We start from the raw sequence: 23,626 nt of genomic DNA, 5'->3' as shown, positions 1-23,626 counted from the left end.
TCATTCTTCTTATTTCACTAGGACATTTCAAATGGGAAAAAAATAATCCCTGGTCAAATTCATTATGGACGATATTATCGAGCAACAGTTTTCCATGAAGATGTATCTCTGCCTGGCTTCATTGGATAGTCTGTTGAATGAAGAAATATAACTAATGTTGCCATATCGTGACTTCACAGTATTTGATCCTCGTTCCATGTTCAGGGGGGTATTTGTCAGAGATTATCACACTAGCATTGTCTGATGGACTCATTATTAGCCAAATTACAGCCAATAATCTGTTTATATTTGGTGAGAATGGTGTGTAACTGAACAAGCTTGATACTGTGGGGATGGAGCTAGCAGCTTGGATGTCACAATCAAGTCTGTAAGCACACTCAACATGAATGGCTGTTGAATCTAGTCATCTTTTCATCTTTATTTAGCTGGCAGTGATAATACGCTGTTTGAAAATAAATGCCTTGAAATCCTTTATTGGGTAGAATCACAGAGAATAGGTATGTGAACTCAATGATTTTAAAAATTGAATAATTTATGTGTTGTTGTTTTTCCTTCAGCTTTGTTGACAAAATATGCTAGAATGTATTTTGCAAGATAACTTTTTATTGTTGAGAACGTTTTTGGTTTCAGGGCTATTCTAAATCAATTTCTTTAGAAATTTAGAAATTGCTGCTTTTGAAAAACATGGAAAATTCAAGGCAGTTTTATCAAAAGAGAATACATACAATTCAACATTTACAAATAGTGTTTTGTCTGAACTTTGTTTTCAATAATGGAAAGGTAACTCATGACAGATCTATTAACATAGCATAGAATAGATTTTGAAATATGTATTTAAGTGGTGATTTCTAAACAGCAAAATAAGCAAATTCAGGGATATTAAAATACAGTTTATTTATAAGGTGAATTCTGTGTAAGTGATGTATTCTAGGAAGGAAAGACACTCAAGGCAGTTTGGGCAACGTTTCATTAGATAATATTACAGATAATAGGAACATACATTGACTACAGAGCAATGAGATTTTCACTGCATAAAACTATGAATAACATTATATCAAAATGTTTATTTGAACTGTCCAAAGGATTTATTTGATGAAAAGATTTTCAAGATGTTCAAATCTGAGAGTTGTAATTGCACAATGTAGTGAGGAAGAAATTATTCTGTAGTAACAACCTCATGACCCTGAGTACAAAGTGAGGAAGAAATTATTCTGTAGTAACGGCCTCATGACCCTGAGTACAAAGTGAGGAAGAAATTATTCTGTAGTAACGGTCTCATGACCCTGAGTACAAAGTGAGGAAGAAATTATTCTGTAGTAACGGCCTCATGACCCTGAGTACAAAGTGAGGAAGAAATTATTGTGTAGTAACGGCCTCATGACCCTGAGTACAAAGTGAGGAAGAAATTATTCTGTAGTAACAACCTCATGACCCTGAGTACAAAGTGAGGAAGAAATTATTCTGTAGTAACGGTCTCATGACCCTGAGTACAAAGTGAGGAAGAAATTATTCTGTAGTAACGGCCTCATGACCCTGAGTACAAAGTGAGGAAGAAATTATTGTGTAGTAACGGCCTCATGACCCTGAGTACAAAGTGAGGAAGAAATTATTCTGTAGTAACGGCCTCATGACCCTGAGTACAATTCTGAAGAAACATCAGTTCATGCATTCATTGTTTCCTGTTTCATATAAGCATAATGTGCTGTTTCCTTTCTTTGTCCTTTATGTGTACTGACAGATTTCTAAGAAGGAAAAGGGACAGATCTTTGGTTTAAGCATATTTGTATTGCACAGAAATCTGGATTGGTAAAAAAAGCAAAACTTATGCTTGTGTAAGTACCTTTCCAGTAATGTGTTGAAACAGCTGGTCAGTACACATAAGTAGTGCTAAACATAATGCACCATTGCCCAAATGAAATACATAAGGTCAGTAATTTGAAGTCAGTTTTGGGGACAGATCTTTAAGGGTTACTAAATCTGTGTCAGTGTCAGTTGAAGAAATTAATTCATAGGAATTCAGTTATAATGACTCCAATATTCTGAGCTGTTTCATGGTCACATAATAGTTTGGACAAAGCAACAGCATATGGTATTCATTCTCAGATTCTACAACATATCTTCAAGATTACCAGGATAACACATGCAATCCTGTGGCTGAGGCATGATCATCACCCTGGTTGTCAATGGATTTACAGAAGATATGATGGGATTATAGGAATTGTTAGCCTCATATTTCGTCCTGCAATCTGTGGTCTAAATTTGTTGGAAAATCCCCAAATAAGGATGAATTCAGTGTGAGTGAGATAGAAGATGCTGCAGTTATATAAGTATGTAATGTAGCCATCTGTAGGCAGCAATTGGGAACCAAATAACAAAGACATTTTCTCAGATAATTTTTCTAGCCTTACTTCCTGCAACCAGGTTTGTTCGCTATAACTACCTATATTAATTGAAAGCCAATGATTGCAGGTTTCATTGATTTTACTGGGATGAGGCCTGTGCATGAACGGGTGATTTGAGGGCTCACCTTACCCTAAGTCATTAACCATTGCACGAAGCCATTGTGAGTTCAGCAGAACTGATGGCATACGCTTGTAGTGTGTTCATCTTTGCTTGATGAGGTCTTGATAATGCACACGCTAAACAGCACATAGATCGAAAGACAAATTGAATATGGGTATCGATATCACTGCTTTTATCCTTGATCAACATAGCCGTTGTGCTACGTCGCAAACACATCTTTTTCATCTATTTCTCATAGGTCCATCAGGCTGTGTCACAGATATCTTGCATGTTGCACTCCATCATTTTGGGATAAAATTGATCGGTCCTTTAAGGTCGGACAGATATTTACTCTGGATTTGAAATCTGATGTGCCTTATTTTAGTCCTAAATTTATTCCTTAGAAGCTGATTTCACGGATCAGAATATGTGTAAACATTTATCGGCAAGTGCATCATTTGCTGTGACACTTTTTGTCCCATCGCGTACGTTTATGTGATTCATTGTCTTAAAATCATTGCAAAATAAGCATTAGAGCTGGTGAACCTAAATAATTGCCTTAGTTGACCTTGAAAGAATACATTAAGAAAAAGTATTTGGCAGCATGTCCGTAAATCCTTTCCCCTCTTGTCCATTATATATTATCTGAGTATTCAGGCCTTTGTAAAAATCACTTATCTTCAGTAATGTGGATTTTTTGCAAGCAATTCGGGAAAACAAAAACAAAAGACACGCACAAAAGTATAAGGCAATACAACAAATAGTTAGTTTAATTATTCTCTTTTCCACTGGGAAAATCTGACAGATAATGAGGACAATTTTTCTTCTCGTTTCAAGCCACACTTAGTACATTGATTCTTCACTGTAACATGCGAAAGTGTTATTAATTCTGTTTAAATATTGATGCATAAATTGGATTCATCCTGGATGGATATGACTTATGAGTAAAAACTATCCTGGGTGCAGTAGTGTAAGGTGTACAACATAGCAGTGTGCAGAGCAATATGATTAACGTTTTCTTATCATTTGATGGGACAAAATTATTACTTCTACAAGCACATGCTGTTGCGTAATTATTTTTTAAATGTCTTCTCATCAAACTCCACCTTGGGGGGGATCCTGTATTTGGGGTTGTGTTCCAAATGTGTGCTTGACAGCAGCGGATAATTGAGTGAGTGAGTTTAGGTTTATGTCACACTCAGCAGTATTCCAGTTATATGGCAGCGGTCTGTAAATAATCGAGTCTTGACCAGACAATCCAGTGATCAACAGCTTGAGCATTGATCTAAGCTATTGGGATACGATGACATGTGTCAACTAAATTTAAGTCAGTCAGCCTGACTACCCAGTCGTGATATGACATGTGGACGTCCACTGCATGGGCAATCATGTATCTGTCTGTCTGTGCACCCAACTGCCCAGGTTTCATATTAAAAGCAGGCATATTGTTTTTATCAGTCAGAACAGTGTCTGGTAGTGTTCATTACCCAAACAATATATAGAATGTTTCAAGACATGCTTTCCAGTCATTGTGTGTCTTTGTTGTAAAATTAAATCACTATTATTGGAAATCAAAGAGATCTGAGGCCGCAACATAAGTTCTGTGTTCCTTTTGAAAATTAGTGCTTGATCCTCTGCACACATGAAATGAATGTATTGAAGTTAGACTTGGTATGAATATTTCTAGTGACCTTAGAAAAGAAACTGGGCCACCTTAGGTGAGTGAGTATAGTTTTTCTCGCTTTTAGCAATATTCCACCAATATCACGGCAGGGGACACCAGAAATGGGCTTCACGCATTGTACCCATGTGGGGAATCGAACCCGGGTTTCTGTGATGAGTGAACGCTTTAACCACTTGGCTTCCTCACACCATGGCAAGCTAAGGACACTTTGGAATAAGATAGTGATGATGACAAAGAGTAAAACTCAATATCCCACAAATAGGAATTTACAGCATCTACCATCCTGTATGTGAGACATCATTCACCTCCTGTACAAGATGATCTCAAGCATAAAGTTGCATGACAGTACAACGTTGATGACTTAGACTATGTTTACAAGCTGGTGACACCTGAATGTTTGCAGTGATGTGCATGTACCCAGCTGCCACTTGAAACAAGGCAGGCACAATGACATATTCAGTACATAAACCAAATCAGGAGCCAGGTGACATTGTTTAGAAATAATTTGAAGCAGTTACTCACTTAACTGAAAATGTTTCCAATCCAATTTTTAAGGCATCAAAATTTTCAAATTTCTACAGTACATGGTCCAACTGTCCAAGGTGAATAACTCAGACCAAAATAATTCCTGAGCCACATATATGTTATTTCCTGTTTTATTTTGAGTCAGATTGACGAATGGTTATTGATAATATAAAGCTGGGATACTGAATACTGGTTTGTACATTTGTACAATTAGTTAGGAATTTTAGTCAAACAGTAATTAGTTATTTGTGTGATCATAATGGGCTCAGGTTATTTTGTATATTTTTATGAAATCAGATTAGTTGACTCATGTACATGTTTATATGACTTCAGTGAGATGACTGCTTGCATGGAGTTATTGCTGATATACTTTCAGAGTTACTTCCATTTGTTACAGACTTTCATATGCTTGGATGTTATGTAATCCAGACGGGGGGCGGTGGGGTAGCCTAGTGGTTAAAGCATTTGCTCATCACGCTGAAGATCCGGGTTCGATTCCCCACATGGGTACAATGTGTGAAGCCCATTTCTGGTGTCCTCGCTGTGATATTGCTGGAATATTGCTAAAAGTGGTGTAAAAACCAACTCACTTACTAATCCAGTCAGTGTTCCCTCATCAAGACTCGAACTTTGGATCCCCACATGGATAATGTGTGTGCATGTACATATGTTAACATTAGAGAACAACTGTCTTGGTTATCTACTGTACTACAAGCACAATAGGCGTATGGCAATGCAAACCATCTGATCATTAAACATAACGATGACACCAGGTGTTCACTTTGTGTTGCCTAGCTGCCATTTAATTGCTACATATTTAACATAATCAAAATGCAACCCTACCCTTCTGTGATGTAAACAATGGCATATATATGTTTGGAAAGACAGTTGGAATATCCTGGAATCTGACCAAGTCTTCCTTCATTTATCCACAATGTCCGAACCAAATATTAATATGACTTTGCAGAAGCTGCTTTGGTTTTACTTTCAGATTTACTTCCATATCAGATGATTATTGAATAGGTCAACATTTTATAAGATATATATGCAAGTTTGTTCATATACTTTTATAAGCTGATGATGTTTTATGTGTTCAGACTGTTTTGTCTTTGTTTCAGGATCACTCCTGACCAAGCCACAGCATTTGTCCTGAATCTCACCAAAGTGATCGGTCTCAACACAACCTTTGTTGATGATATACAGTAAGTAACCAGCATCCATGTTTAACATGTTCATGTACATCAACATGTGTAGCTAGCATCTTCAGTTAACATCAACTGATAACAGCCAATAACTTCTAGTAATATCCATTGTTAACATCCACAGTTAATATCAACAGTTAATGTCAACTGATAACATCCAATAACTTCTAGTAATATCCATGGTTAACATCCACAGTTAATATCAACAGTTAACATCAACTGATAACATCCAATAACTTCTAGTTAATATCCATGGTTAACATCCACAGTTAACATCAACTGATAACATCCAATAACTTCTAGTAATATCCATGGTTAACATCCACAGTTAATATCAACAGTTAACATCAACTGATAACATCCAATAACTTCTAGTTAATATCCATGGTTAACATCCACAGTTAATATCAACAGTTAACATCAACTGATAACATCCAATAACTTCTAGTTAATATCCATGGTTAACATCCACAGTTAATATCAACAGTTAACATCAACTGATAACATCCAATAACTTCTAGTTAATATCCATGGTTAACATCCACAGTTAACATCAACTGATAACATCCAATAACTTCTAGTAATATCCATGGTTAACATCCACAGTTAATATCTTCAGTTAACATCTGATGAACTGATAACATCCAATAACTTCTAGTTAATATCCATGGTTAACATCCACAGTTAACATCAACTGATAACATCCAATAACTTCTAGTAATATCCATGGTTAACATCCACAGTTAATATCTTCAGTTAACATCTGATGAACTGATAACATCCAATAACTTCTAGTTATATCCATGGTTAACATCTACAGTTAATATCAACAGTTAACATCAACTGATAACATCCAATAACTTCTAGTTAATATCCACAGTTAATATCAACATTTAATGTGGACAGTTAACATCTACAGTTAATATCTACTGTTAACATCAATGGTTAAGATCATATGATAACATCTACAGTTGATATGTACAGTCAACATCAAAAGTTAACATCACTCGATAGTATATCTACAGTTAACATCAACAGTTAATGTGTACAGTTAACATCACTAGATAACATCCACAGTTAAGATCACTATATAGCATACACACATAATATCACTAGAGTGAGTGAGTGAGTTTTACGCCGCACTCAGCAATATTCCAGCTGTCTGTAAATAATCGAGTCAAGTAAATAATGGACCAGACAATCCAGTGATCAACAGCATGAGCATCGATCTGTGCAATTAGGAACCGATGATGTGTCAACCAAGTCAGCGAGCCTGACCACCCTATCCCTTTAGTCAGCTTCTTACGACAAGCATGGGTTACTGAAGATCAATATTCTAACCGTACCTTCACAGGTTAATATCACCAGATAAGACCTGTGGTTAACACCACTATTTCACATCTACAGTTAGCATCTCTAGGTTACATTTAGAGTTAACATCGCTAGATTTTATTTGCAGTTATAATCATTAGATTACATTTACAGTTAACATCATTAGATTGCATTTACAGTTAACATTATAAGATTACATTTACAGTTAACATCGCTAGATTATATTTACAGTTAACATCGCTAGATTACATTTACAGTTATAATCATTAGATTACATTAACAGTTAACATCATTAGATTGCATTTACAGTTAACATTATTAGATTACATTACAGTTAACATTGCTAGATTACATTTACAGTTAACATCGCTAGATTACATTTAACATTGCTAGATTACATTTACAGTTAACATCGCTAGATTACATTTAACATTGCTAGATTACATTTACAGTTAACATCGCTAGATTACATTTAACATTGCTAGATTACATTTACAGTTAACATTAGATTACATTTACAGTTAACATTATTAGATTACATTTACAGTTAACATCGCTAGATTACATTTACAGTTAACAATCGCTAGATTACATTTAACATTGCTAGATTACATTTACAGTTAACATCGCTAGATTACATTTACAGTTAATGTCTATGGTAACATCTACTGTTTATATAAACATCTATGGTTAACAGCCACAGTTATTACTAATTTGTAAAAGTGAATGTTTGTGTTTAGTCTGTGTTTTTATTTAATTCACATCACTTCTTTAATTGATTAACTGGTGTTCTAGTGATGTATGATGATTGCATGCAACAGGTTTGAATTCCATAACAATAATTTATTTTTCTATCTAACCCTCTTGTCAAAAGAGCTTGTAGTCAGTGATGATTTCATTGCTTACACTGTACATGGAAAACATTCTGACATTATGGTGGGATTACGTTGATGAAGAGCGAAATCTATAAATATTCAAGGTATCAACGTCTGCCTGGATGATAAGATCCTGAGAAAGCCAGCAGATTAGATGTTGCATTCAAACTATTAGTGCTGCTATATTTGATTCTCAACAGGAAACTGATAATTATGGCCGATGTCATGTTATTTGTGTGCCAGGAATGTCTTTGTTATCCTTCAGTGCCGGAGAGTGACATTGGGATATTTCCCTGAAGGAAGCACAGCTTAATTTTCTGATAAACCCTTGCAGTGATCATATTGAGAAGTCATAGAAAAACAACCACCCTGTTATTCATATGAGGTTTTGTCCAAAATTAAATTCTGTTTTCTTGGATTTCTTTGACTGAAGAGGCAGAAGACTTTTCTGTTGCATTTTTCTTGATTTTGCATTTTGATCATTTTTCCAAACTGCCACAATTACAAGTAGGTCACACCGAGATCGTGTCGTTAGTCTGGTGCCAATGATTACCATTCCACATCGACACGACTTCATTGGGAAACATTTCACATGACATCAAAGCTGGGCCCTATCAGGGCTGTTCACATATGGTTTCTTCTGTAACATTTGGAGTATAGGCCAACACAAAGAGATTGCCGTTTGATTATATATGTAGCCTTATAGAGGCCCTAAGACATCTGTCATCATCCTTTGCCATCAACGTCGCCTTGGTCGCAGAGAGGAAATGGTGCTCAGGACGCCCTTTCTATGGTCTTTTTCATTTTCACACACAGGATTCGGAAAGATCATTACTGCACTGTGGGCAGTTAATTATGGTTTTTAGAAAAGATCACACTGAAAATATCATTTTCTTTTCCCTGCAGAGTCGCCTTGGTTTCATGTTGGCGTTATTTCCTCTGACAAAACAGTTCATACCTCACTTGACTTCAATATGGACCTAGTACGTATGGTTACCTGTCTTATTACAGTCTTCAACAAAAAATTGTCTGCGTCTTATCCGGATGGTGAAATGATAGCAGCGACCGTTAGTCGTTTTCTTTAGAAGCAGCCATTATTGATATTTTTGCCTTGATGGTACCTACAAAGGGTTGGTATAAAACCGAGGGAAACTACGCAGAGATTATCCATCATTAGTTGAAAGCAGACAGGCCGCGTGATCCCTGACTTTCAACCTTGGTCTGAAAGAGTTTAATTAATGAATTTGATTGTGAAAACCCTGCACGGGCGAGCTCCATTTAGTTGGCAATGAACAAAGCCATACTAAGATTGTTTCTGTCTAGGGTAATTTCTGCAGGTAACTTAACCCTTTTATACCTTAGTGCTGGAGAGGTTTGATCATGTTTCCTGGGTGTAGGGAAACACGTAATACTGTTTCTTTTTGAATGTAGTTAGTGAAGAAAGCTGATTGTTAAACAAACTGATGTTATTGCCAAAATATCTCCTTGTTATCATTGTACACTTTTGTAAGTAAATGAAACAGTCACTTTTGTGGATTATATAGTACAAGCAGCTTTCTGTCATGGGTTAATCTTTAATTTATCTTCAGAATCAAGTCATGGTGCTATAGTCATGAATGTCAACTTCTCATTTCTAAAATAGCAGCAGATCAGATGGAGTATTGAAGTATACTGTGATTTATTATTTCTTGTAGGTTGAAAATGGGTATGGCCAGTTACCATGGTAACTGAGTCATTAACAGCTTTTGGAATGTAGTAAGACAATTCCACGTTAATCGTTTCATTTTGACATCACATTATGCTGAATGACCTTCACAGAAATCAATTGTTCAGAGATCCTGCTCAGTTTTGTAAAATATGCAGATGGAGGTACAATAACCGCAAATCTTGAGTTGTTTGTGTGGAAATATAGGTAAACATGGTTAAAAAGTAATAATATGACTATGCTGTGTTATCTAGCCTCACATCTTGTGTACCTGTATGTCTTTGCAGATCTATATTAACTGATCAAAGCAGTCCTCACACATACACAGACTCTCCTGCAGCGAAGGCTACACAATATCATTTATTGTCACTGCTACATGTATGGCTTGGTAAGCCTGGGAGAAATGTGACACACTTTGGGCAGTATGCTGACAGATACAAACTGGAAGTCACCTAAAACAGATTCTAAGTAGAAGTACGTTTAAAAAGAGGTTTTCTCATTGGTAATAATTACCCAGTTTAGGACCCAAGGGAGTAAAAATATATGGACTACCCCCAAAAACCTATTAACTACCTAAACTAAACTACCTGAAGTGAATGATCATTATATGTGAGTAAATACCCAGTGGCTGAATAAAACTCCTAAATTGGTGATATTATATTAATTATAGAGCTTGCAAAATAATGGCAGTGTTTTTAAAATATTTAGTTATGGCAGATGCAACTGTTAACTTTCTGCTGTGTGTTTTTACATCGAACAAGTGAATTAATGTAGAAAATACAATTTTATATGAATTTCAAATGTTAATACCACATTTGGATAATTGTTTAGTGATCTCTTGTGCCAAAGCCTGCAGCCTCAATGAACTGAGAACTGAAGTGGAAATCAGAGAATAGATACTGGCTTGGTGCGGCATGGTAGCAAGTGATGGTCATGTTTCATTGTGGGACAGACCAAGACTATCATATTTAGTAGTACGTTTATGATTGTTTGTGTAGAGTGAATTAGTTTTCTAGAGTGACTGACATTCAACATTATTCCACAGATGGCAATCTGTATATCAAGATGCAAGAAGCATTTTCCGTATGTTGCACGTTTTCTGATCTTAGGTGATCAGCTCTGTCTATGGTTGAAATGTCACATCGGTTATGTCGTGAACATGGAATGACATCCTTGTCAAGTAATACTCACGACGTTGTCTTGCTAAGGGCCATTTCAATAACAAAGACTGCCAAGAATTGATTGGCCTGAACTATTACCAATGAGCATGGAGCTAATATTGTTATTCCAAGTAAGAATATTTTCACTCATATCCGTTTGTGGTCTTCTTTTCCTGCTCAGTGAGAGCTCCATACAGATAGGAATTGGGAGTTACTAATGGTTCCTAGCAACCTATGCCGGCGCTTACATTCATGAGCTCCATACAGATAGGAATTGGGAGTTACTAATGGTTCCTAGCAACCTATGCCGGCGCTTACATTCATGAGCTCCATACAGATAGGAATTGGGGTTTACTAATGGTTCCTAGCAACCTATGCCGGCGCTTACATTCATGAGCTCCATACAGATAGGAATTGGGAGTTACTAATGGTTCCTAGCAACCTATGCCGGTAGCTTACATTCATGAGCTCCATACAGATAGGAATTGGGAGTTACTAATGGTTCCTAGCAACCTATGCTGGCTTACATTCATGAGCTCCATACAGATAGGAATTGGGAGTTACTAATGGTTTGTAGCAACCTATGCCGGGCGCTTACATTCATGAGCTCCATACAGATAGGAATTGGGGTTTACTAATGGTTCCTAGCAACCTATGCCGGCGCTTACATTCATGAGCTCCATACAGATAGGAATTGGGAGTTACTAATGGTTCCTAGCAACCTATGCCGGCGCTTACATTCATGAGCTCCATACAGATAGGAATTGGGGTTTACTAATGGTTCCTAGCAACCTATGCCGGCGCTTACATTCATGAGCTCCATACAGATAGGAATTGGGAGTTACTAATGGTTCCTAGCAACCTATGCCGGCGCTTACATTCATGAGCTCCATACAGATAGGAATTAGGGTTTACTAATGGTTCCTAGCAACCTATGCCGGCGCTTACATTCATGAGCTCCATACAGATAGGAATTGGGGTTTACTAATGGTCCCTAGCAACCTATGCCCTTCCTTACATTCATGAACTACATACAGATCACACACTGTGAGGAGTCGGGGTTAAGGTGTCAGAGGTAGAAGATGTGGTTGTCACCTTCTATCCTCCAGACACCATTGCTGGATTAGATAGGCTAAACAAAGGTTCTTCTCGGAAGCCACCTGGCTCCCAACAAAGGTTCCTCTTGGAAGCGCCGCCATATAGCTGGAATATTGCTGAGTGTGGCATAAAACTAAACTCACTCCTCTTGGAAGCTACCTGTCTCAATCAAAGGTTCCTCTCGGAAGCCTCCTTGCTCCAACAAAGGTTCCTCTCAAGAGCCACTTGGCTCCAACAATAGTTCTGCTGGGAAGCCACTTGGCTGCAACAAAAGTTCATCTCAGAAGCCACCTGGCTCCAGCAAAGGTTCTTCTCAGGAGCCACCTTGCCCCAGCAAGGTTCCTCTGGAAGCTACCTGTCCAATCAAAGTTTCCTCACATAAGACCCCTGGCTCCATCACAGGTTCCTCTCTGAAGCTACCTGACTCCAACAAAGCTTCCTCACATAAGACCCCTGGCTCCATCACAGGTTCCTCTCTGAAGCTACCTGACTCCAACAAAGCTTCCTCACATAAGACCCCTGGCTCCATCACAGGTTCCTCTCTGAAGCTACCTGACTCCAACAAAGCTTCCTCACATAAGACCCCTGACTCCAACAAAGGTTCTTCACATAAGACCCCTGGCTCCATCACAGGTTCCTCTCTGAAGCCACCTGACTCCAACCAAGGTTCCTCACATAAGACCCCTGGCTCCAACAAAGGTTCCTCATATAAGACCCCTGACTCCAACAAAGGTTCCTCACATAAGACCCCTGACTCCAACAAAGGTTCCTCACATAAGACCCCTGACTCCAACCAAGGTTCCTCACATAAGATCCCTAGCTACATCACAGGTTCCTCTTTGAAGCTACCTGACTCCAACAAAGCTTCCTCACATAAGACCCCTGGCTCCATCACAGGTTCCTCTCTGAAGCCACCTGGCTCCAACCAAGGTTCCTAACATAAGACCCCTGGCTCCATCACAGGTTCCTCTCTGAAGCTACCTGACTCCAACAAAGGTTCCTCACATAAGACCCCTGGCTCCATCACAGGTTCCTCTCTGAAGCCACCTGGCTCCAACAAAGGTTCCTCACATAAGACCCCTGGCTCCAACAAAGGTTCCTCATATAAGACCCCTGACTCCAACAAAGGTTCCTCACATAAGACCCCTGACTCCAACAAAGGTTCCTCACATAAGACCCCTGACTCCAACCAAGGTTCCTCACATAAGATCCCTGGCTACATCACAGGTTCCTCTTTGAAGCTACCTGACTCCAACAAAGGTTCCTCACATAAGACCCCTGGCTCCATCACAGGTTCCTCTCTGAAGCCACCTGGCTCCAGCAAAGGTTCCTCACATAAGACCCCTGGCTCCAACAAAGGTTCCTCACATAAGACCCCTGACTCCAACAAAGCTTTCTCACATAAGACCCCTGACTCCAACCAAGGTTCCTCACATAAGACCGCTGACTCCAACAAAAGTTCCTCACATAAGACCCCTGGCTCCATCACAGGTTCCTCTCTGAAGCCACCTGGCTCCAACCAAGGTTCCTCACATAAGACCCCTGGCTCCATCACAGGTTCCTCTTTGAAGCTACCTGACTCCAACAAAGGTTCCTAACATAAGACCCCTGGCTCCATCACAGGTTCCTCTCTGAAGCTACCTGACTCCAACAAAGGTTCCTCACAAAAGCCACATGGTTCCTACACAGATTCCACTGGGCAGCCACCTGTCTCCTGCATGACCAATCAGCGTGGTTATGGTTTACAGTTCCCACACAGGCTCTCCAGACTAAATTCAGTCAGTCACATATCCTCTCTCCACTGTAGGGTGTCTGCTACAACCACCAGCATAAATGGGGATCTCTCTGGTAATACACAATTTGGATTTACAGCCAAACATCCTGCCTGTCCACCCCTGTGTGGCACAATGTTTCATCTCAACCTTCTTGAGTAGACATCCAACCTGAGTCATGGATACCATTGGATGAAGACCTGTGTGAAGTCCACTAGGATCTGGATGAGATTTCAGACATGCCGGTCACATAATTCCTGTCCTGGGATTTCCTTCTGTCCTAAGGGCTCTGACAAAGAACATTATGCATCTGATGAATAACTCCCACTTTACTATTTACGCACTCTGTTATGCCCAGTCTCCTTCTCAAATTCCAGGCTGTTCATCTGGCATGCCCCTGTCAAATAGTCTGATTTCCATCATACTGCACCATCATTGTTCATCTGTCATGCCCTGTCAGATAGTCTGATTTCCATCATACTGCACCATCATTGTTCATCCGTCATGCCCCTGTCATATAGTCTGATTTCCATCATACTGCACCATCATTGTTCATCTGTCATGCCCCTGTCATATAGTCTGATTTCCATCATACTGCACCATCATTGTTCATCTGTCATGCCCTGTCAGATAGTCTGATTTCCATCATACTACACCATCATTGTTCATCTGTCATGCCCCTGTCATATAGTCTGATTTCCATCATACTGCTCCATCATTGTTCATCTGTCATGCCCCTGTCATATAGTCTGATTTCCATCATACTGCACCATCATTGTTCATCTGTCATGCCCCTGTCATATAGTCTGATTTCCATCATACTGCACCATCATTGTTGATCTGTCATGCCCCTGTCATATAGTCTGATTTCCATCATACTGCACCATCATTGTTCATCTGTCATGCCCCTGTCATATAGTCTGATTTCCATCATACTGCACCATCATTGTTCATCTGTCATGCCCAGTCAGATAGTCTGATTTCCATCATACTACACCATCATTGTTCATCTGTCATGCCCCTGTCATATAGTCTGATTTCCATCATACTGCTCCATCATTGTTCATCTGTCATGCCCCTGTCATATAGTCTGATTTCCATCATACTGCACCATCATTGTTCATCTGTCATGCCCCTGTCATATAGTATGATTTCCATCATACTGCACCATCATTGTTCATCTGTCATGCCCCTGTCAGATAGTCTGATTTCCATCATACTGCACCATCATTGTTCATCTGTCATGCCCCTGTCATATAGTCTGATTTCCATCATACTGCACCATCATTGTTCATCTGTCATGCCCCTGTCATATAGTCTGATTTCCATCATACTGCACCATCATTGTTCATCTGTCATGCCCAGTCAGATAGTCTGATTTCCATCATACTACACCATCATTGTTCATCTGTCATGCCCCTGTCATATAGTCTGATTTCCATCATACTGCTCCATCATTGTTCATCTGTCATGCCCCTGTCATATAGTCTGATTTCCATCATACTGCACCATCATTGTTCATCTGTCATGCCCTGTCATATAGTATGATTTCCATCATACTGCACCATCATTGTTCATCTGTCATGCCCTGTCAGATAGTCTGATTTCCATCATACTGCACCATCATTGTTCATCTGTCATGCCCTGTCATATAGTCTGATTTCCATCATACTGCACCATCATTGTTGATCTGTCATGCCCCTGTCAGATAGTCTGATTTCCATCATACTGCACCATCATTGTTCATCTGTCATGCCCTGTCATATAGTCTGATTTCCATCATACTGCACCACCATTGTTGATCTGTCATGCCCCTGTCATATAGTCTGATTTCCATCATACTGCACCACCATTGTTCATCTGTCATGCCCCTGTCAGATAGTCTGATTTCCATCATACTGCACCATCATTGTTCATCTGTCATGCCCCTGTCAGATAGTCTGATTTCCATCATACTACACCATCATTGTTCATCTGTCATGCCCCTGTCAGATAGTCTGATTTCCATCATACTGCACCATCACTGTTCATCTGTCATGCCCCTGTCATATAGTCTGATTTCCATCATACTGCTCCATCATTGTTCATCTGTCATGCCCAGTCAGATAGTCTGATTTCCATCATACTGCACCATCATTGTTCATCTGTCATGCCCCTGTCATATAGTCTGATTTCCATCATACTGCACCATCATTGTTCATCTGTCATGCCCTGTCAGATAGTCTGATTTCCATCATACTACACCATCATTGTTCATCTGTCATGCCCCTGTCATATAGTCTGATTTCCATCATACTGCTCCATCATTGTTCATCTGTCATGCCCGTCAGATAGTCTGATTTCCATCATACTGCACCATCATTGTTCATCTGTCATGCCCCTGTCATATAGTCTGATTTCCATCATACTACACCATCATTGTTCATCTGTCATGCCCCTGTCAGATAGTCTGATTTCCATCATACTGCACCATCATTGTTCATCTGTCATGCCCCTGTCATATAGTCTGATTTCCATCATACTGCACCACCATTGTTGATCTGTCATGCCCCTGTCATATAGTCTGATTTCCATCATACTGCACCATCATTGTTCATCTGTCATGCCCCTGTCAGATAGTCTGATTTCCATCATACTGCACCATCATTGTTCATCTGTCATGCCCTGTCATATAGTCTGATTTCCATCATACTGCACCACCATTGTTCATCTGTCATGCCCCTGTCATATATAGTCTGGATTTCCATCATACTGCACCACCATTGTTCATCTGTCATGCCCCTGTCATATAGTCTGATTTCCATCATACTGTACCACCATTGTTCATCTGTCATGCCCCTGTCATATAGTCTGATTTCCATCATACTGCACCATCATTGTTCATCTGTCATGCCCCTGTCATATAGTCTGATTTCCATCATACTGCACCATCATTGTTCATCTGTCATGCCCCTGTCATATAGTCTGATTTCCATCATACTGCACCATCATTGTCCATCTGTCATGCCCCTGTCATATAGTCTGATTTCCATCATACTGCACCATCATTGTTCATCTGTCATGCCCCTGTCATATAGTCTGATTTCCATCATACTGCACCATCATTGTTCATCTGTCATGCCCTGTCAGTTAGTCTGATTTCCATCATACTACACCATCATTGTTCATCTGTCATGCCCCTGTCATATAGTCTGATTTCCATCATACTGCTCCATCATTGTTCATCTGTCATGCCCGTCAGATAGTCTGATTTCCATCATACTGCACCATCATTGTTCATCTGTCATGCCCCTGTCATATAGTCTGATTTCCATCATACTGCACCATCATTGTTCATCTGTCATGCCCCTGTCATATAGTCTGATTTCCATCATACTGCACCACCATTGTTCATCTGTCATGCCCTGTCATATAGTCTGATTTCCATCATACTGCACCATCATTGTTCATCTGTCATGCCCCTGTCAGATAGTCTGATTTCAATCATACTACACCATCATTGTTCATCTGTCATGCCCCTGTCAGATAGTCTGATTTCCATCATACTACACCATCATTGTTCATCTGTCATGCCCCTGTCAGATAGTCTGATTTCCATCATACTGCACCATCATTGTTCATCTGTCATGCCCTGTCATATAGTCTGATTTCCATCATACTGCACCATCATTGTTCATCTGTCATGCCCCTGTCATATAGTCTGATTTCCATCATACTGCACCACCATTGTTCATCTGTCATACCCTGTCATATAGTCTGATTTCCATCATACTGCACCATCATTGTTCATCTGTCATGCCCTGTCATATAGTCTGATTTCCATCATACTGCACCACCATTGTTCATCTGTCATGCCCCTGTCATATAGTCTGATTTCCATCATACTGCACCATCATTGTTCATCTGTCATGTCCCTGTCATATAGTCTGATTTCCATCATACTGCACCATCATTGTTCAGACTTTGGAATTTTTTTAAGCCAATGCATTTCATCTACTTTAATTTGAGAGGAAGCTGTGTCAGATGTATGATTCACCATTCCATTGAATGACAGTCTGGGATAAGGATTTCCTAACACTTACAAAGTATCCTCATGAAAAACATTCTACCTATGATCTATTTTGGTAAAAACTTGTCCATGGTCAATAAACACTTCAAGCAAAGTGGCATTTGTGTTCCTTTGTGACCAGTGATAGGTCATTTGACCCCTTTTATATGCACCCTCTCCTGACACTTGTCCCAACACACCTTGAATGATTCATGTGGATCTGGGGCATCTTTCACAGCATCTTTTATGGGTTCCAAACAACAACCAAAAAACCTTTGCCCATCCAAGTCTAAACTACATGGATCAAACTAACTTAGACCCAAGTCAGGAGGGCATTTAGAGGCTATTTGGGAACTCCAAGACACAGACAAAAGCTCAGGCTTTATATTCCTTGTGATCCTGTTCAGATTGTTCCTGTAACTTCCTTCCAAATTTCAGATGGAATATATCCTAAGCTTTAGTTGTTACTGCTGTATAGTATATTTCCATTAATAATCTTGTTTGTTCACCAGGATAATGGCACCAGTCCATCCCAATTAGGTTTGCTTCCATGACATTTTGGACAATTTTCAGCAGCAAGTAAAGACAAAAACAATCAGTAAAGGGGCAGATTTTTCCTGGTTCCATTCATGGTTTGTCTGATATTCTTCATTCATCCATCCATCCATCCAAATCCATCTATCTCTAGTCCTTTGTCACAGGGTTTTCTATGCCCTCTGGACAATTTTTTTATCTCAACACTCCTGATGCAGTAAGCTTTATTGTTCAATCTAAAGGTGTATGTTAATAATAGGCAGATTAAGATATGAAGTACAAAGGAAGGTTAAATAGAGTCCTCTTCAAACATGCATCAATGCCATTTGAGATCATTCTCCTCTTCCTATACCAGTTCCTTTAGGTACAAACCCACTCTAGTGGACTCTTTGAGATCTTGTCATGAAGGGCTTTCCTTCAGTCCACTCATCATCTGCCTATCTTCTGTTCGGACATGGAATCAGTATGGGAAGCCACTTTGCCACCTCAAGAGTGAGGGTTATGACCTCCACATCAGTTGCTGCGAAATGATGGCAATCTTCTGTGATCTTCTATGAGTTGGGAAGACATCTTCCTCAATTCATCTGCACACAGACAATGGTGCTGGCTGTCAGAAACAAAAGGGAACTAAGTCCCCTTCTCTGAATGGGTATATTTTAAGGTATCTTCCAAGTCTTCATCTCACCACCAGGAAATTATCCCGCCAAAATTCTAAGCCTGTAGTGTCTCTGAATCTATCTCCTAAGGTGTTGCTAGATTTGGGAGACTGTCAGTCTCTCTCTTTCTTATGCCAATAGATGGGACAGGTTTATCCAGGGAAGGAGATGATGTGGATGAAGAGATACCAAAGTCACCATCCCCATGGTAACTGATTTACTATATCCCTGATACATTAACTCATTGTACTATCAATTTATCAATGGCGGAGGACACCATAAATGGTCTTCACACATTGTACAAATGTGGGGATTCGAGCCCAGGTCTTCAGTGTGATGAGTGAACACTTTGACCACTAGGCTGCCCTACCCCAGGGACATACATCCAGATTACTAAGCATATGTTCACAGGATCTCCCTCCCTCTGAGGACAAAAAAGTGTCAAAGGGGCTGAGACTTTCCCCAGCAGCTATAGTGGGTGGTACACCGGTTATATTAGCTTTGGAGTGAATTGTATCAGGTAGAAGTGATGTCATATGTGACATTGAAAGGAACATGAAATGTTTGTCAAAAGAAGGACAATGGCAACATTAAACCAGAGGTGATGTCCTGACCATAAATATGGACAAATGATGTCAAGTATGGTTAAAGACAATCATTATGATAATATCAACAACATATCAATATATGGAGGTAAATGGTTGGAAGTCAATACCTTAGGATCTGAAGCAGTCTTAAAGATAGTAGAATAAGAATTATTGCCAACTATACAAGGATGTGCTGGAGGCAGAACTTCCCTCCCCTCCAGCTCTTCTGGTAATGATGTAATAGAGATAAAAGATTTGTGAGAAATTGTCTAACAATAGGCATCAGTTTTAATAGTTATAAGAATATTACCTCTATTACATCAGAAGTACTCCCTCCCACCTCCCCAATCATCTGTCTCAAGATGATGGATGTATTCCCACCTTTGTTCGTGGAAGAGCTCTAGGAAGGTAGTGCTTCAGGGACAACTAGTTATGTATAGTTGACTGTGAATGTGAGAAGAGGATGTCCGTTGAAAATAAGAAAATTTGGATTTAGTGTGATTGCAGCCCAAATACAGGAATTATGTAATGGAGTGAGGGAGGGAGTTAATAGTTAACGTCACATTGGATGTAATGGAGGTAATATGCTTAGAATTATTAACAGTGATAAATATTGATGGATTTTGCATCATATCATTGATACAATGTTAATTACTGGTTCATGATGTAGACTACACTTATTTTAAAATACCAATAATGACTGATAAACAAGTACTTTCCTTTAACTACTGGCGCCCACAATGACGCAGCCATCAAGTCAACTCTTTCAGATGAGGTTATTAAGAAACTCCAGATGACCAATAAGAATTGTGTATTATTTTTAAATCATGGTAGAATATGCATTTTGTTGTTTTTGTTTGAAATCACAAAGACGCCAGCCAGATGACACTTTGGAATAGCGAATCTCCTTCCATGCAGGTTGTTTATACTGCCCTGCTATATACAGATATAGTATTCATTAAGCATATTCCCCTCAGGAGAAAGCATAAAGATATTGCCTGCTCTAAAACAAAGCAATGTCTTCATGGGGATGATCCCTCCTGTAGACAAACAGGTCGTTGCAGGAAATGTCTTTGATGAATATAGCTATGGCCATTCTTGCAAAGAGAATTAAGCCGGATAACAAAGACTTGGGCAGAGGATTAGATGCTGCTCGACCAAATATTCAGCCATCTCATTTAGCATTACATTCTCCTTATTGGGTGTAGCATCCTTGTGAATGTGAAATAATAGAGTCGGAAACTTGTAAACTTCTCATTTGAGAACTTGAGGCCCTTTGTAATAAAAGTTGTTTTGTGCAGTCCATTATAGGTACATTCACATTAAATATTACATTTAAACAAAATGTAGTTTCTAACAAGTTACTTTATGGAAAAATATTGCAAGTTACCTGTTCAGTTTATCTTGACAAATGGAGAAATGATCAACTTTATGTCAGTAATATGTTTTCTGTTGGCAATATTTATATATTTACTAAAAATCCCTCAGACATTATTTGGTTGTTTTATAACATACACACTTATTAAAAAATTATGTTAACTGATTAGAATTGTGAATAAATTGTCAGAAACTTTCTTAGGTGGAAAATATTTTCAAATATTCCTGAATGAAAACAACATATTATCTGGGTAAAAAAGGGAATTAACTGGGTTTTTTTGGCAAGTATTTTAATCATGATGTGCATACTTGATATTGTATATAAAGTTTGGGGAATTTCTACTGCATTTTAATGCAAAAGATGTCTGTATAACATTACATTAACTGCATGCTATATTGACTTCCAACAAATACAGGTGTGTGATCACAATTGTCAGTAGATACAGGTTGTTTGATAGATACACAGAGAGAAGTGTGTACTGGGATGCCAAGATAGACTTCTAATTGACTTGGATGTGGTATTGTCAACAAATGCAGTATGGGCTCACTATGGAGGGTGAAATGTAATTATTATGTAGGCATCGGATGTACTGTATAATTGTGTAAAGTGTGATATCTTGTTGCAGACAATTCAATTATGTTGTCTTCCTTGGCTTTGAACTCCTTGCTTCAATGGGGTACGCCTATAAATTGTGTGTGGTCTTCCTGTACTTGGACGATGGAGTTGCACAGAGCACAGATTGGGGATAGGGGAAGTAATCGGGACCGTTACTGATCATTAAGCTGTTCAGGGAGGCAGTCAGCGAAACAGTGTAGTTTGGATGAATTTGACATTTGGGAAATTCTTTTGTTTGAAAACTAGACAATAAGTTATAGGGAAATAACATATCCCTTACACAGTTATTGAGAAAATAATAAAGGGATATGCGAGCATCTTGGTTTTTAGAGTCATCTGGGGATGAGCGCTCCCCATGGAGCTGAGAAAATGATTGCAATCTGATGTCATTACCATGGTAATAATCATCATTATCGTTATCTTTATTCAACAGTGTCAAGTGAGGTGTGTCGGTTGTACTGACATGAAATGCCACTAAGATGTTTGTGCAGTGAATCTATTAAGAATGGTTGAACAATTCACAGTGCACGGCTAGCTGTATCAACACCGTAATGTGGAATGTTCTACCATGTTAGGACAACATTGTTTAGTCTCATCTGGTACTGTGTTTTCAGATAATGAACATTAGCATAAAAAGGAGCTTCTTAACAATAAAACCAACTTTTTCTTCTGGTACTTGTGGAGTCATTTATCTGGGCATGATTTTTCTTGGATCATATAGGGTCCATTCTGTAGATGTAGCCATTGCTGTTATTTATTGTCAGAGATATCAAGAAGTATTCTGTCTGAAATTTTGAAACTCATACTTAGTTCTAAGCTTAGTTCTATATATAATAAATTCCTTATGTTGAACTCAAGGAGAATGTGTTTGTTTTCTTGTAAGGTTATTCTGTAGCTGCATATATCATAAGTATTACAGCAGTCTGTAAATTGTCAAGTCTTGGACAGACTAGTGGTTGATGTAATGAGCATCATCCCATGCGGTCCAGGTTTTATGACACATGATGAACCACGTGACAGAGTCTCGCTACCTGATCAGTTTTGTTGCCTCTTGCGACTGGTATAGGTTGCTTGGACAAGTTTTAAGCAGAAACAGTAGAACATAGTTCTGTGTTTTGTTGAGTCTATTCTATATATGGTGTTTTGGAATTGCTTCTTAACTGTATATAATATTCCACAGATATTTTTTCAGATTTATTGTAGAACCATCTGGTAGCGTCGACAGTGGAAGTGGTTAATATGTCCTGACACTTCATTCCAACTCTCGTATATCACTAAGGAGACTTAATGTGAAATTATGTTTGAAATATCTTCAACATATGTGTAAATTTGAAATATCACCCTTGGCTTATATAATGTATCAGCGCAGATACAAACTCAGATATTTCATGATTAAATATGTGGATCTGCTTCCGCAACAAGTCCCAGTCATTGTCCAGGGAATCAGACATTCAGAATTTCCAGCACATTTTCGAAGGAAGCTGTGTGCTAGGTGGATCCGTGCAACCTCCACCGTGGGACTCTGTGTACAGAGATCGTACACAGAACTGCCCTCCGGGGAGAAATAAATCAAGGCAAGGCGGCAGCAAATTTTCCTCTTTATCAAACTTTATGTGCTTGGTTTGGTGTGATGATAACGCAGACCTGTCGACCAAGTGCTGCGTTTTTATCATGGTCTGTAAAATGCATGGTGCAACTGGATGGAAATAATTTTCTTTGAAGAAGTGTTTCCTTCAGAATGATACATATGCTTTCCGTCTCAAAAGTAATTTCTTAATTTTTTTGGTCATTTTACTTTGAATAGATTTCTTTGCTGTCAGGATTTTAACAAATGGAAAAACGTGATTGTGCGGTAGTTGTGGTTTAGTGAAACAACTGATTGCATCTTCTCCTATGTTTAAGAAATGAAGATTTTTTTTTAGTTTATATCATGCTGAAGTGTAAGTCTACATG

The 23,626-nt window shown here is 38.9% G+C and overlaps 1 protein-coding gene across 2 annotated transcripts in view; it reads left to right on the top strand.

Annotated features, from left to right (window-relative positions):
* Positions 1 to 23,626, top strand: part of LOC124276686 (receptor-type tyrosine-protein phosphatase N2-like) — a 268,868-nt gene that overhangs the window by 127,683 nt on the left and 117,559 nt on the right. For both annotated transcript variants that reach the window (XM_046712328.1, XM_046712327.1), the window contains exon 9: positions 5,830 to 5,913. In XM_046712328.1, coding sequence (XP_046568284.1) covers positions 5,830 to 5,913 — 84 coding nt within the window. The remainder of the gene's footprint in view (positions 1 to 5,829; positions 5,914 to 23,626) is intronic.

The sequence above is a fragment of the Haliotis rubra genome, unplaced genomic scaffold, assembly GCF_003918875.1.
Source record: "Haliotis rubra isolate DU_JTF1 unplaced genomic scaffold, ASM391887v1 Scf211, whole genome shotgun sequence".
Lineage (NCBI taxonomy): Eukaryota > Metazoa > Mollusca > Gastropoda > Lepetellida > Haliotidae > Haliotis > Haliotis rubra.
The sequence above is the reverse complement of the archived record's forward strand: the minus strand, read 5'-3'. Positions and strand labels throughout refer to the sequence as shown.